Raw genomic sequence first — 14,743 nt, forward strand, 5'->3', positions numbered from 1 at the left:
GGACAAGTCATTGCAGACATGTATATATATATATATAGAGAGAGAGAGAGAGAGAGAGTTATCACATACTATGTTTGTTATATGATTATATTTCATAGCATGTTGTTAGCATGCATAACAGAGATTGGTGGATAAATATATCCCTCAAAAGACAAAAAAACACTATTTGTAGTTATTACAAAAGAAAAATGCATCTTCTTGCATTAAACTATGGTGAAGAAGGATAAAAGGGAAGAGGAAAGAAGACTCTATCTTTGGATAGATTGTGTACATTAATTGCAACGCTAAACAAAGGATAGTGATGCCAATTAATTCCAATAAAGAAAAGAAAAAGCAGCATGAAAGGAAACACTCACAAACAGTAGGCAAGTAGGCAATCTTTTACTTCAATGCATGGATGGGGTCGAACAAGAACTGTTTGAGAGTCATCAGTGACTCCCGACAGTAGCTTTCTTAGTGTGGATGACCTCACCTTGGAATTGGCAAGCATCCAATAGCTCTTCCAGCATGCATTTTTTATCACCCCCTGAGGTTGGCGCAGTTCATGCCCATCCAAACTTGCATGCCAAATGGCAGGGGGGGTTTCTATACAGAACTCAGAACTGGTTGTAGGTGTTATTTGATCCACCAAGTGTATATAAACAGACGGGGAGGTGGTCACTGCCAGGCATACTTCCTCTTCCTGGGGGTCAGTGAAAGGCTAGCAGACATGGAGGTGAGTGGTGAAGGGAGGGAGATCAGAAGAGATGGTGGCCATGGGAGAGGGAGCAGAAGAGTTGCAGCTACTGAAGATGAAATCGATGGGATGCATGCAGCTAAAGCATTGTCAGCAGAAAACACTGACGTGAACGAAGAGAAGTCATGCAGCCAACCCCAAGAGCAGGTTCCTCTTCTTCTTCGTCTTCCTTGCTTTCTCTCTCTCTCTCTCTCTCTCTCTCTCTCTCTCTCTCTCTCTCTATCATTGTTAATGGCTAACAGAAGATTAGTACATCAATACAGAAGCATGGATGGAAGAAGTTCCTGGCTCACGTTGGACCTGGATTTCTTGTGTCCTTGGCTTACCTTGACCCTGGGAACTGTAAGAGACTCTCTCTCTCTCTCTCTCTCTCTATCTCACACACTGAAACTAAGTAGTCAAAGATATCAAACTAATGTGGTCAAATTCTGTGGCAGTGGAGACGGACTTACAAGCTGGAGCTAATCACAAATACGAGGTAAGCTATAGCTGAACATGGAAATGTTTGCATCTGAGAGGAGGCTCACCAGTTGGGAGTCTCTTTCAGTGGCCATGTTTGCATGTGAGAGAGCTATCTAAGGGGATTATATGTTTGATATTTTCTCATCTAAATAAATACTGTAACAAAATGAGATTGTTATGTAACAATTGTGGAATGAATATATAGCTCTTCTCTCTTCATTCATGTCTTTGCTACTACTAGTTTCCTTTTCATGTTTTCTTTCCCTCAATTGGACTGAAACATATTGTGGAAATCCTCCAAAAACAGCTCTTGTGGGTTATACTAATCGGTCTGGTTTTCGCGCTGATAATACAATCACTTGCAGCTAATCTCGGGGTGACTACAGGTATCAGAAACACAGCATTTCTTCCTTTCTCCTTTGTTTTGCTACCACAGAAGATGCTAATGTGTGTTGGTGATGTTGTCAATCACAGGGAAGCACCTTGCGGAGCTGTGTAAAGCTGAGTATCCAAGGTTTGTCAAGTACTGTCTTTGGGTGGTAGCAGAGTTGGCTGTGATTGCTGCTGACATCCCTGAAGGTTCTTCCTGAGCTCAAGTTGTTCTTGTAAGCTTTTTTCTTCTGTTACTGATTTGAGCTTATGGGAGTGTGTGTATGACTTCTTGTGCAGTGATAGGAACAGCCTTTGCTCTCAACATCTTGTTTCATATCCCATTGTGGGCAGGAGTTCTGATCACAGGGTTGAGCACTCTGTTGCTTCTTGGACTTCAGAGATATGGAGTAATTTGAATCCTTACTCAGACCTCTCACTGCTTCTGATGAATTGATTCCTCCTAAAAAAACACATTAAGAACTGAAATCTATACTTGATCCCCAACTAAAAGACACAAATTAAAGATATCATAGCAGTTGTGTGAATTCTATTTCCTTACCAGCAGAAGAATGAGATCTACTTGCAATTCAAATGATTCAGAATACTGATTCAACTATTTGTCATTTATTTTCATATCAAATATGCAAAATAGGAAATGAATCCTTGTTACAATCTTCTGTATGTCAAATCTGAGATGCAAGTCCTAATAATACTGAAACAATTATCTTTTATAAAGCAAAAAGATAACAAAGATGGCAGTTCTGTTCTTGAGAAATTTTAGAATCTTAAACCTGGGATTAAGAGACATTATGCTCACCTTATACTACCTGCAGGTAAGGAAACTTGAACTTTTGATATCTATCCTGGTCTTTATCATGGCTGCCTGCTATTTTGGAGAGTTGAGCTATGTGAAGCCTCCTGCATCTGAGGTGATGAAAGGACTCTTTGTGCCTAAGCTTAATGGCAAAAGTGCCACCAGTGATGCCATTGCTCTCTTGGGTGCCCTTGTCATGCCGTGAGTGCAACAGTATTCTCACCACCAGATTACTTCTCCATGATTGTTTGCTATTGCTTTAGTGTTTCACTAAACAGATTCTCCACATGCAGGCACAATCTATTTCTGCATTCAGCTCTGGTGCTGTCAAGAAAGACTCCTCCCTCTGTCAAAGGAATCAATGTATGTCTGACAAGAATTGCAAGAAAATTAGAGTTCTATTGTAGGTTTTAGTGATGTTTTGTGTTGTTTGTGTAGGATGCCTGTAGGTACTTCCTTGTGGAGAGTGGCTTCGCATTATTTGTGGCATTGCTCATCAACATAGCTGTTGTGTCTGTCTCTGGAACTGTGTGTGCTGCTGATAACCTCTCTTCTGATGATTCTGATAGATGCAGTGATCTTACCCTCAACTCAGCCTCTTTTTTGCTCAAGGTTTGTCCTTTCAAATTAAAAACAGTTCTTGTTCTGTGCCACCAAAGTGAAATAGAAAAACACTGACAAAAATCAACACATGTTGAGATGCTTTTTCATGACCATTCATCAAAATCTATGTTCACCTCAGAATGTTTTGGGGAAGTCAAGCTCAATAGTGTATGGGATTGCATTGCTGGCCTCTGGACAAAGCTCCACAATAACAGGAACATATGCTGGCCAGTACATCATGCAGGTAAACATCATGGCACTAATTTGAATACAAATATGATTTTTTTTTATAGTTTTTTGATCCATAATCCAATATGCAGGGCTTCTTAGACATCAAGATGAGAATGTGGCTTCAAAACCTCATGACAAGATGCGTTGCTATAGGTCCCAGCCTCATTGTCTCCATCATTGGAGGCTCTGCTGGAGCAGGAAAACTCATAATCATAGCATCGGTACCCTCAACTTTACTTCATTTTTGTCATGTTTTCACTGAAGACAAAGTATTTTCTTTACCATGAACTCTGACATTCCATCAAATCTACCAAATTGTGCAGATGATACTATCCTTCGAGCTGCCATTTGCTCTCATCCCTCTTCTCAAATTCAGCAGCAGTCAAACAAAGATGGGACCTCACAAGAACTCAATCTATGTGAGTACCTCTCTTTGCTGATCCAATATATACATCAAGCTGCTGCAACTTATAATCCAAACGCAGGTCATCGTGGTTTCCTGGGTTCTTGGTTTCGGTATCATAGGGATCAACATCTACTTCCTAAGTACAAGCTTCGTGGACTGGATCATCCATAGCAGTCTACCAAAGGCAGTCACAATTCTCGTCGGCATCGTCGTCTTCCCCTTCATGGCTGTCTACATCCTTGCCATCATCTACTTGACCTTCAGAAAGGATACTGCAGTGACATTTATCGATAAGTCTGATTCATCACAGATAGAGATGGAGAATGGTATGCGCCGTTCCGACGGTAATAGGGGAACTGAAGTTGTGCCATACAGAGTGGATCTTGCTGACATCCCTCTCCCAGACTAAATCTTTGAAGTTGATTGCCCAAGAAAGCTTTATGTAGTGTTATACTTGCAGTTGCATCAGCTAAAATAAGTAGAATTATGGCTCTTAGAGTTATAACTCTTTTGTTTGGTTAACTTGTCATTTTGTACCATATGTGGCTCAAAAGGAGAGATTGTTGAATATGGTTATGTGTTTCTTTTAGTCTTGATGGAATTATATTTTGTCAAACTCAAGAACATGCAACAATTACAACATAGTTTGTAATATTCGGGGGATGGTTCCATATTAGTCATATGATGTTAAGCTATTGATATCAAGGTATCGACTACATAACGTCGAGTTGTCAATCACATAATATTAGAATATCGATTACGTTACCAATACATAATAATTATATTATACTAAAATATTAAATATGAAACTTGAGGTCTTACATCGATAGTATTCTTCATTCTTTCCAACATAATATCCTTCATTCTTTAGAGATTTTTGGTGCCCCTATTATGTATCATTATCTTATTTATACTGATGAGCATAATTATAATATTAATTTAGAGATTTATTGTGTTAATAGTATAATTTTACATAATTAAAATATTACATATTATTTAAAATTTAGATATTCAACAAGGCTTTGTTTCTTTCCATCCTCAGACCACGTGCAAGACACGTGAATATAATTTAGATTTCCAACACGGGTCTGCTTTATTCTTTCCGCCGAGCACGTGCAAGACACGTGTCCAAGACCTAGTATATTAGACGGCGAACACAGGTCTTGAGGGTGCGGAAGGGGTAGAACAGACGAGCCATGGCGTCCTCCTCGCTGGCAGCAGCAGAGGTGGCGATGAGATCCGGCGATGGAGTGGAGGGGGTGGAGGAGATGACCCTGACGGTGCGGTGGAGCGGGAAGGAGTACACCGTGAGGGTGTGCGGAGACGACAGCGTGGCGGAACTGAAGCGCCGCATCTGCGAGGTCACCAACGTCCTCCCCAAGCGCCAGAAGCTACTGTATCCCAAAATCTCCGCCAAGCTCAGTGACGATTCCGTCCTCCTCTCCCAGCTTAATCTCAAACCCTCCGTCAAGATGACCATGATCGGGTCCGTCCCCCTGACATAACCCTATCGCTTGCATGAGTCGTTGGTGGCACGTGTCCATTTTTGCCTCTCTGTTTGTCTGAGTATCATTAGTTCTCTGCAAAAGATACAATTTAGGTATTTGTGGTGTTTTGATTGCATCAAGTCGAATTTCGTTATAGTTCACAGATTATCTCATAGAAGTAGGTGCCACAGCATGATATTAAGTAGGCAACGTTATGAGAGGGTCTAAAGATGTTATCTTGTGATGTCTTGCCAAGGCCATCCTGTATGCATTTGTTACTTATAATTGACAAGGAAGAATTATTAAAAGAAGTAAGATAAAGGTTATTAACAAGTTTGAATAACATCTAATTTCACCAAATCTGTTGTTTTATTAATCTCAACAACCCATTGCACTCATTCTATCTATGAGCACATAGGAGAACGTTTGTTCTTGATGTAAAAGCAGGTTTTGGAAGGCAATATATGAGGGGATTATTTAAGCCATATAACTTTTGAGCTGACTACTTATTGGTCACTCATCCTCTAGCCCATGAACTTGGTATTTTATCCGTTGGCAAATTCAAACGTATTTTGGTCAAAAAATTTTCTTAGTAGATGTATTACACAACAATTGCTGAAAGAAGAGGCGATGCTATGTAAGATGATTGTTCATATCTAAATAAGACCTTTGAGTTTGCCAACCAAAAAGACTGAATTGTGCTCTGGCATTCTTGGTTGGCCTAATGACTGTATTGAGTGCATCAACACTCGGTGCCGTTGATATGATTCTTATACTGTACAATTATAGAAGATATTGGTATGGTTACAATCTGATATATCAACCCTGAGGTGGTAGGATTAGTTGGAACATTATTCTGGATTGTGATACATATTGAGCCACTTTTGCTAGTCATATTATATAGGATATTTGATCTTACAATAACTGTGCATCTAATTGAGTCAATAGTACTGCTATTACAATATCTAGAAGCTATAATTCATTGACGTTTTTCCAAGACTATTTAGTGCTTCTGTTTCTTAACTCTTCTTGTAAGATTATAATGTAGGAACATGATGGTATCTTATATATCTTTATATGGTTTATGTTAAAAAAAATCAACAATAACATGAGATTAGATCCCCATTTTTGACGTTCTAAACAACATAATAGACTAATCCAAGATATAGATGTATTCTGAATCAGGAACAGGGGATCGGAGTTATGATTCTAATGGGTTAGACGGATTCTGGTAACTATGTTAGATTTCCTTGATTTTGATGAACATGTATTCTGAAATCCCAAAAATATTTTTTGGCCTTGGTGAAATAATCCTTCAAATTTTTATTGTTTCTCTCCTATAATCAAGTTTGAACTTTGGAAAATGTAATATTTAGAATTACACTGCTCATTGATGGATGGTAAACACTAGTTGACGCTATCATGTTAACCATATACTTGATTATCTATCAACTATGGATATTCTTTTTTTTTTTAAAGAGAGAAACTTTGGGTTTACATTTCATGATATATCTTGTTATTGATCAAAGTATATTGAGAATCTTGCAGTTGTTCTAACACCTGTTGACACTATACAGTACTGTTGAAGATGACATTATTGTGGACCAAGCGGACTCCCCAGAGATTGTGGATGATTTTGAACTTGGTCATGATGAAGTCATTGACATCAAAGATAAATTTGTAAACAAACAGAAATTATTGCGAAGAATCTCTCAGCATAAGGTCAGTTGTTGGTGTACCTTGCAAGAAGTTCTGGCATTCCCATCTACTATCCCATCTACTATAATGGTCATTAGTTTCTATCGTCTTATATTTTTCCATCTAGCTATCTATTTGAATTTAAATTCTTTGGCTAAATTACAAGGTTTCCAATAGCATATATATTATTTAAAGTAACAAAGTAATAAGTTCACATAGAGAAAGTGCATTGGTAAATCAATGCAATAAAGCATTTCTGAACAAACACATAAACAGTAAGCTATGACTTCGTTATATGTTTACTAATTGACTGTATATGGAAAAGGAAGTTGGAACTCCTGGGTACATTAAGGTGCCAATGTTGGATCATAACAGGGAAGTCTGAAGAAATGTGGAAAACAATTTTTTTTGGCTGAAAAACAAACTGAAAGTTCAAGATAGATTTAAAAGGCTATTTCACAATGCTTTCTGGGTTCAACTTGTAGCGAACTGAAAGATATCAAAATTGACCATTTTTGATATTTTAGCCTAAAAACAACCTGACTGGAACTGAAATTGAAAACTATGAGTCTTACATTTTGTGTGATGGCATCTGAGAATTATTCTGCCATTCATCTACTACCTAGCACTTTTAATTTTGTAAGTTTACTAGACACCTTGTAGTGCATCACCATTTTTTTCTTGTTTGGATTATTCTTTTTGTGAATTAATTGGCATCTTGGAAGACCTTTTTCTGAGATAGTGTGTTTTTATTTGCAATACCCTTGCATGAAGAACCCATTACTGTAAGGTGTTGCTTTTTGATGCTAGGGTCATTCTGTTATCTGCATGTAGTAATTTTTTCAGATCTCTTGTTGTTCACTTCCATTAGATCAAACTTTTGAACCCATGTCGTGAAGGAAAGAAGCTGCTCGTCTTAGATATTGATTATACCCTATTTGATCACAAGTCCCCTGCTGAAAATCCTCGTGAGCTGATGCGGCCATGTAAGTTCTTCATGACCATCATTTTAATTGGTTTTCCTAATGATGATTGTCATGAGGCGAACTACCATTGCAGATCTTCATGAGTTTCTCTCTGCTGTCTATGCGGAGTATGATATCATGATATGGTCCGCTACTAGGTATGACATTCTGGTGTTCGTTGTTGCAAACCTCCAGTCAAATCTGTCTTACAGTTTCTTCATTACATGTGATTTTCGAACGATCTAATTAATAAATTTAAATATAATTTCTTTTGTCAGCATGAAATGGGTAGAGTTGAAGATGGGGCAGCTTGGTGTTCTGAACAATCCTAATTACAAAATTACTGCTCTTTTAGATCACATGGCCATGATCACAGTACAATCTGATTCTCATGGGTTATTCGATTGCAAACCACTTGGCCTGATATGGGCTCAATTTCCTGAGGTTTTGTACTAAGATACTGTCCTTCCATTACTTGTTTCTTTTGGCTGAACAATTTAACATACTGATTTTGTGGATCTTGCAGTTTTATAATGCCAAAAATACAATTATGTTTGATGACCTTCGAAGAAATTTTGTGATGAACCCACAGAACGGGCTTACCATCAGACCCTTCAGGAAAGCTCATCTGAATCGAAGCAGTGATCAGGAGCTGTTGCGATTAACACAATATTTGCTGGCTATTGCAGATCTTCCTGATCTCAGCCAACTTGATCATAATTACTGGGAATTGTATGCTGAAGACAGTACAAAAAGACGCAGGCACAGATAGAGCAATTATGCTGATGGAGAAGTGTTCTTGGCTATATTTGAAATACCTGGTTTTATTATGTTGTCATGGCTAGGTCATTTATCAATATAACTTGTTTTCTCGGTGCTAACAGGCCATGCTCTTCAACCTTGTCTGAGGTTACTTAATCTGTAGAGAATGTATAAAACAACCCTGTGATTACTTTTCTCAAGTTCAATACTTTTTAAGGGTTGAATATCATAATCTAATTTTGGTTAGACAAATTCTTAAGTCATTTGAAGGATGGATAGTGATCTCACATTTCTATGTTCAAACCAAATTCTGCACTTGTCTTAATTTACTTTCCTCTGACTTGCTGCCTTTCGATTTGTCTGTATACTATTCGGTCTATTTTCTTTCATCTGAGATTTTTTTAATATAAAAAATTATAATATTTGAATATGGTTTATATTAGATTACAAAGTTGGACATTTGCTGGGTGTTCATAAAGAAATTAGTCAAATCTGTACAGTCAAAAAGGTAAATACCTTGTTTGTTTTATGATTGTAATTTGGATGGATAAGTAATGAAATATGATATTTGTGTATAAATTAAAAGTTTATTAGCAATAGTATGGAGAAGAAAAGTCATCATTTAAAACTTTTCTCAAGTACAAAAGAGTTGGCTTAATGCTCATATACTGCCTGAAGAAGTAACCCTTATATACTGATTTATGTTTTTGATGTTTTATCGCAACAGTTGTTGCAAGTACAGATTAAAAAAATTATTGAATAGAGTAGAATGTTGAACTTAAGCATAGCATTCTAGCAACCTTAAATTAGTCAACAATTTCAATGAAATTTCCATTTCTAGATTATTTCTGTAACTTGAAGGTATTCAACAAATACTGCTATACATGTTTTGTCAAGTTTTGCATCAAGTCAAAGCCCTGTGGAACTATCAACATGTAGATGCACAATTTCATCAAGCAAAGCATGGCAGTGCTGTCAAATCTCTTAGCAGTCAAACTATGTGCCAGTTGCTGGTTTTAATTGCAGCTATTGGTCCTACTAATACTGAAGCCACTGGTTTCATCTCACAGATCATGTCATTGTCCTTGGCATGGTCAAAATGGGCGTAGCAAATTGATTTAAGAAAGGCTTGAGATCAGTTTCCATACTCTGATGCAAGGCTGAGAGCAGAATGTGTACTTGATAGAGTGGCTTACAAACTCAGTCATCCCAAGGCCAATGTGGAACATTTGTAACCAGTGATTTATATGGTATCTGTTAGAGAATGTGAAACAGTATTACTAGTAATAAAAAATTTATAGAGATTTAGATATTTCAATACTTTTGATTTAATTAAGAATACTGCTTTTACAGACCTTCATGTAATTGGTCCAAATAGTTTGGATATAAATGTTGTTGATTCATGTGACATGATTTATCCTATAGTGTAACTTCATCTCATATTGTTTTGGGTGTTGAAACTTGCAACCTTTGTTGTGATTCAGTGGATGGGGGAGCATGCTCAGAGTATGCAAAATGTTGATACCTTTCCAATCAAATATGCAGTGATGGGAAATGGACAGAAGTTTGAGTTAAAGAGTGCCAAACTGAGGGGACATTTCTGGTCTTTTATTGAACCTCATTCTTTAAAGCTTCTGCTGTAACCACATGCCTTTGTCCAAACATTCCCCATGGTCTATATTTCATGCAATGATAATAATAATAACTCAATAGTATTGTAATAGTGGATTTTACATTTGTTTCATAGATAAATCAGTGAATTTACTTGTGAAGAAAATAACTTGAAGACAAACAACTTTTGAAGATTTTGCATGCATCACTTACCCAGCTGAAATGTGTATTTTCTTTGCAATAAATTGTGTGTGTGAGAGAGAGAGACCATTTGCTCTGGAGCTTCCAATCATGGAACAATAGCAAAAACCTGACAAGACAACAGAAGTAGAATCACAGAGATGTACAGAAAAGGAAGAAAAGAGGTAGCTGGTAATTGGTAATCTAATACAATAAGCTAAGAGGTCAGCAGAAGCCTGGCTGGCTTTCAAAGGTTTAATACCAAGTCAGTCAACATATCTATTTGCTTGTGATGCTTAAAACAAGAAGCCATCACTTTGATTTGTTCTCTTAGAGCTGTTCATTTTTTATTCTCTTTGATGTGTATGTTCTTTCCAGCTTCATCTGATAAAGAAAATGGGTGAAGGATGAACCAGTGGATATGGACAAGACACTGCCTTGTCACCAAAGAAATGCTGGTCTACTAGAGACATGACTTGGCTTCTCCTTTGTGGATGGCACAAAAGCAGGTAGAGGACAAAAATGTTTTCTGCAGTTCAAACCATTGCCTATGAAATGGTAGACATGACCACAGGAATTAGCTTAGCTGTACCTGCATCTTTGACACCAATATATTTCTCACTGCTACAGAAAGATGAGCCTTATCAATGACCCACTTGCTTCATTGACAAACACAATTCTTCATGCCAATGCCTCTCCTGAGAAGTCTATCAAGTGAGTTTAAACAAATACCTAAGACCTAGTTCTGTTTCAGTCTATACCATCAGGCTCACAGCTCTTAGTGTTAACCAGAAGATGTCCATCAGACAATAATATAATGGCTGTGAAAAATCATCCCTGCAGAAGACAAAAAAGAATTGCAAAGATGTTAGCATGTAGAATAGTTAGGTTTGTGCTGAATTATGATGCTTTGTGCAAAATTTCCATATAACATGGTAATTAAATGCCAAATAGAGTACTTAGTGGTTGTACCAAATATGTAGACTCTGCTCTAAATTTATCAGACATAGAGTTAGTTAATCATGAGAAGAATTGTTGTATCAATCATAAAGTTGACTCTTCTGCCAACTAGATGAAGATGAAGGGAAATGAATGGGACAACTGGAATGAAGAGGATGAAGAATTTGCAGTCAAAGGAGCACTCAAGTAATGAGCAATGCTACATCCAGAAGAAATCCCACAAATCTTCCTGTGCTTTCTTTCTGCAAAGTAAATTTACATTCTAATAGGGTGGTAGAATACCAGAGAATCAAAGGCTGTGAATGGTATGCACATGGTAGGCCTGTAGAAAGCCCCCTGTTGGAGTCAATGCAGCACACAAACAAGCTTAGCAAAGAACATGAAGACAGGAAAAGCTATGTTTATTTATGCAGACAATCAACACAGGAGGAGGAGCTGACTGGTGTCATCATCAGAACAATGCTTTGTTAATGTCCATCATTACTCGCATGTAACCAAGTCTTTTGTAGACATAGAATTTATTGTGAGAACCAGACAGGTGTGCCTTATCTTTCTCCTTGTCTGGTTTCTCTTTGACAGGCACTAAATCTTTGTATAGAACATAAAGGAGCACCATTTGTGTTCCTTCTGTTCTATGAACTGGAAAGGGGAACATGAACCATATGATTGCAAGCAAACAAGAAAGAAGATGTAGAATACTAAATGCACAAAGCAGAAGACAAACTATCATTAGAAACAAGTTGGAAAAGGAAGGAAGAAGAAGAAGATTCCTACAAGAAAGAAGTTTGTCAAAATGCAATCCATGTGACTTGAGGAACTGAGAGAAGACAGTGTGCAAAGCATTTTACATGTTGAACTCAAGAACCAGTGTGTCTCATACTCATAAACTTTCTCCAAAACCAATAATGCCAACTTACATGGATAAACAAGACCAGAACATACAAATCAATCAACCAAAACAGCAGCATTTTACAGAAAGCCAGCCCTCCATGACATGTTCATTTTATTTCTTCTACCTACATCAGTAGAGAAGCAGGCAGAAGGCAGATCTTTATGTGGATCCAGTGGAGCTCTTCACCTTGTATCTGTAAAGGAGAAGCTTCTTCTTGGATGTCAGGTTTTCGACGTTTAGGACCACCTTACCGGGCTCTCCATTCTTGAAAGATCCTTTGATCACAGGCTCATCATCGGCGGCCAACTTCCTGTTCTTCTGCACGATCACCGTGTATCCGTCCTCTGCACTTGGAGTGAACTCAGCACCATAGCTCACCTCACATCCCAGAACTCGGAGTTCCCACACAATAAGGCATGTCTGTAGGGAGAGTATCCCATTGCAAGCAAAGGTGTTACTCGCAATCTATTAGAACATGACATTACACATAAGATTGTGAAGACAACAACGAATCTAACCTCAGTAGCAGGTATTTCTATGGTTTGCTTGGATGAGGGTTTAATGCTGACATCTGTAACAACATCGGCAGTGCTGAAATCTGGGTCTTTCTCCTTGCTAAGACCTCCAAATGCAACTGGGACCTGCTCAGGTGCTATGTATCTGTACCAAGAACATGAACAAATATGAGCTGCGATAATAATGGAGAGGAAGAGAGAGAAGCATTCTGATCTACACGGACTTGAACAGGGTCTCTGCCGATTTGGAAGGTCCGGCGAAGACAAACTTGCTCTTGGTTCTTTGTGTAAAGAATGGGCTCATCATCCTGTTGACAGCCAAGTACCACCATGGAACATTGATGAACACCTGTGAATTGGCACTCATAGTATCACTTCTTTGTAGCTGATTCAAGAGCAATAGAGAAACCAATACAAATTAATGATCCAAGATGGTGTCCTTACCTTCTTGGAGATGAACTCGGGATAGTTGTCCTGGAGCAGAGTGACAGCTTGCTTCGTGACCTGCCGATGCTTCCCGAGCCGTGGTGAGTTCCTGAGATCAGTCACCTGAACCATGGAGGAGATGCCACCAGGAGTGAAGTCCAGGTGCTCCCTGATCCCCTTCTCCAGGTACTGGATCCTCCACTTGAGGAACTTGCGCCGCTTGTCCGCGTCGCCGAAGGCCTTCTCGTAGAGCTCCTTGTTCTGGAACTCGCCGTAGACATTGTAGCACACGGGGTGGCCTTCCTTGTCGTTGCCGTGCGTGTACACGACCTTGTCCAGCTCCGGCAGTCCGAGGTCCTCCTCGAGGAGCGCCTCGATGCCGAATTGCTTCCTCCAGACGACGGCGTCCTTGAGCATGGCCAGGGCGTCCTTCACCTTGAAGTCGCGGGCGCGGAGGAACTTGAGGAGGACGGCGTCGCTCTTCTCGTCGCCCACGAGCGGGACCCTCCAGATGAACACCTCCTCTGGCGGCGCCGTCGAAGCAGGAGCAGGGACCTCGGCAGGCGCCTCCTTCGCCGCAGGAGAGACGTCCTCCGCGGCAGCGGGCCCAACGGCTTCCTTGATGGCTTTCACCGTCTTGGCGGTTGCGTCATCAGCCGTGGCTGCCTTCTCCTCCGCTGGCTGCGAAGGGGGAGGCAAAGGTTCTTTCTTTACCGGTGAAGCGTGCTCCTCCACCACCTCCGGCTCCAGAGACCTCTCAGCAGGAGCCGGAACGGGCTCGGACGGCGGCTTCGACACCTCCACGGAAGCCGGGGCAGGAGCTTCAGCAGGCTTGGCTTCCTGAGCCGAAACGGGCTCGGACGGCGGCTTCGACTCCTCCACGGAAGCAGGGGCCGGAGCTTCTGCGGGCTTGGCTTCCTCCTCCTCCTCCTTGACCGGCGGCTCCTCCTTCGCCGGGGCGGGAGGAGGCGGAGGAGGGTTGAACTCGTTGTTGGAGAGGGCAGCCTGCACGAGCTGCTTCAGCTCGTCGAGGGCCTTCTTCTGGGGGTCGACGGGTTCAGCCACGACGTTGCTCTCCTCCTCGAGAAAGGTCGACTCGGGGACAGTGGCGGCGGCCTCGTCAGCAGGCGGGACCGCCTCCTCGGCCTCAGGTTTCTTCTCCTCAGCCTCGGCGACGACGACCTCGGCCGCCGGGGGGCCTTCGGGGGCCTTGGTCTCGGTTTCTTCGGCCATCGAGCACAGGAAGAACGAGATGGAGAAGGCTGACAGTAGTAGTAGTAGTAATATTATGAGAGTAGATGGAGTACAAAGAGAATGACTTGGGGTTTATATAACAGTGGATGTTTGAGTCAGTGCTCAAGAGCCAGCTCAAATCTACACTTCTGCATGGGGTCCACTTTCACTAAATTTTCTAATGGATAATATTAAATAGCTACATCTAAATTAAAATTTACTCTATCAAAAAAATATTATTTAAGTGTTTTAGTTCTATTATGATAATTATAATAAATAGGATTTATTTTGATTAATGCAACTATAAGTGGTCACTCATCCATTTACTACAGTATATTCTATCATATAATTATCTATTTGATCAGAAAATTTTCATGCTGGGGAATAGAG

General features: G+C 40.0%; 3 protein-coding genes across 3 annotated transcripts; 2 read left to right on the top strand and 1 right to left on the bottom strand.

The window, feature by feature from the left end:
* The first annotated feature begins 657 nt into the window (after nt 1-657).
* LOC103986381 (metal transporter Nramp5) lies at nt 658-4,194 on the top strand. Its single transcript, XM_018826122.2, has 13 exons — nt 658-883; nt 1,000-1,078; nt 1,174-1,214; nt 1,506-1,584; nt 1,673-1,777; nt 1,868-1,977; nt 2,404-2,585; nt 2,678-2,747; nt 2,823-2,996; nt 3,127-3,231; nt 3,308-3,439; nt 3,542-3,637; nt 3,704-4,194. Exons 1-13 carry the CDS (start codon nt 710-712, stop codon nt 4,031-4,033), a joined length of 1,677 nt encoding a protein of 558 aa, XP_018681667.2. The 5' UTR covers nt 658-709; the 3' UTR covers nt 4,034-4,194.
* A 588-nt stretch (nt 4,195-4,782) lies between these two features.
* On the top strand, nt 4,783-8,788 carry LOC103986380 (ubiquitin-like domain-containing CTD phosphatase). Its single transcript, XM_009404375.2, has 6 exons — nt 4,783-5,110; nt 6,689-6,833; nt 7,681-7,795; nt 7,869-7,932; nt 8,053-8,218; nt 8,301-8,788. The coding sequence occupies exons 1-6, from the start codon at nt 4,821-4,823 to the stop codon at nt 8,544-8,546; spliced, it is 1,026 nt and encodes a 341-aa protein (XP_009402650.1). The 5' UTR covers nt 4,783-4,820; the 3' UTR covers nt 8,547-8,788.
* A 3,350-nt stretch (nt 8,789-12,138) lies between these two features.
* LOC103986379 (patellin-3) lies at nt 12,139-14,420 on the bottom strand. Its single transcript, XM_009404374.3, has 4 exons — nt 13,139-14,420; nt 12,919-13,043; nt 12,698-12,839; nt 12,139-12,599 (listed from the first exon to the last, which is right to left on the bottom strand). Exons 1-4 carry the CDS (start codon nt 14,351-14,353, stop codon nt 12,339-12,341), a joined length of 1,743 nt encoding a protein of 580 aa, XP_009402649.2. The 5' UTR covers nt 14,354-14,420; the 3' UTR covers nt 12,139-12,338.
* Nucleotides 14,421-14,743: the final 323 nt, after the last annotated feature.

This window comes from Musa acuminata, chromosome BXJ2-5 (genome assembly GCF_036884655.1).
Source record: "Musa acuminata AAA Group cultivar baxijiao chromosome BXJ2-5, Cavendish_Baxijiao_AAA, whole genome shotgun sequence".
NCBI lineage: Eukaryota > Viridiplantae > Streptophyta > Magnoliopsida > Zingiberales > Musaceae > Musa > Musa acuminata.

Bases quoted from the DNA above. Each gene is read 5' to 3' on its own strand.
- LOC103986379 (XM_009404374.3), bottom strand. From the start codon at position 14,353: ATGGCCGAAGAAACCGAGACCAAGGCCCCCGAAGGCCCCCCGGCGGCC. The intron at 13,044-13,138 runs GTAAGGACACCA...GCCAATTCACAG, and splicing joins CCGAGTTCATCTCCAAGAAG to GTGTTCATCAATGTTCCATG. The intron at 12,840-12,918 runs GTCCGTGTAGAT...TTCTTGGTACAG, and splicing joins TCGGCAGAGACCCTGTTCAA to ATACATAGCACCTGAGCAGG.
- LOC103986381 (XM_018826122.2), top strand. From the start codon at position 710: ATGGAGGTGAGTGGTGAAGGGAGGGAGATCAGAAGAGATGGTGGCCAT. The intron at 1,215-1,505 runs GTAAGCTATAGC...CTCCAAAAACAG, and splicing joins GAGCTAATCACAAATACGAG to CTCTTGTGGGTTATACTAAT. The intron at 1,978-2,403 runs GTAATTTGAATC...TACTACCTGCAG, and splicing joins TTGGACTTCAGAGATATGGA to GTAAGGAAACTTGAACTTTT.
- LOC103986380 (XM_009404375.2), top strand. From the start codon at position 4,821: ATGGCGTCCTCCTCGCTGGCAGCAGCAGAGGTGGCGATGAGATCCGGC. The intron at 6,834-7,680 runs GTCAGTTGTTGG...CACTTCCATTAG, and splicing joins GAAGAATCTCTCAGCATAAG to ATCAAACTTTTGAACCCATG. The intron at 8,219-8,300 runs GTTTTGTACTAA...TGGATCTTGCAG, and splicing joins TATGGGCTCAATTTCCTGAG to TTTTATAATGCCAAAAATAC.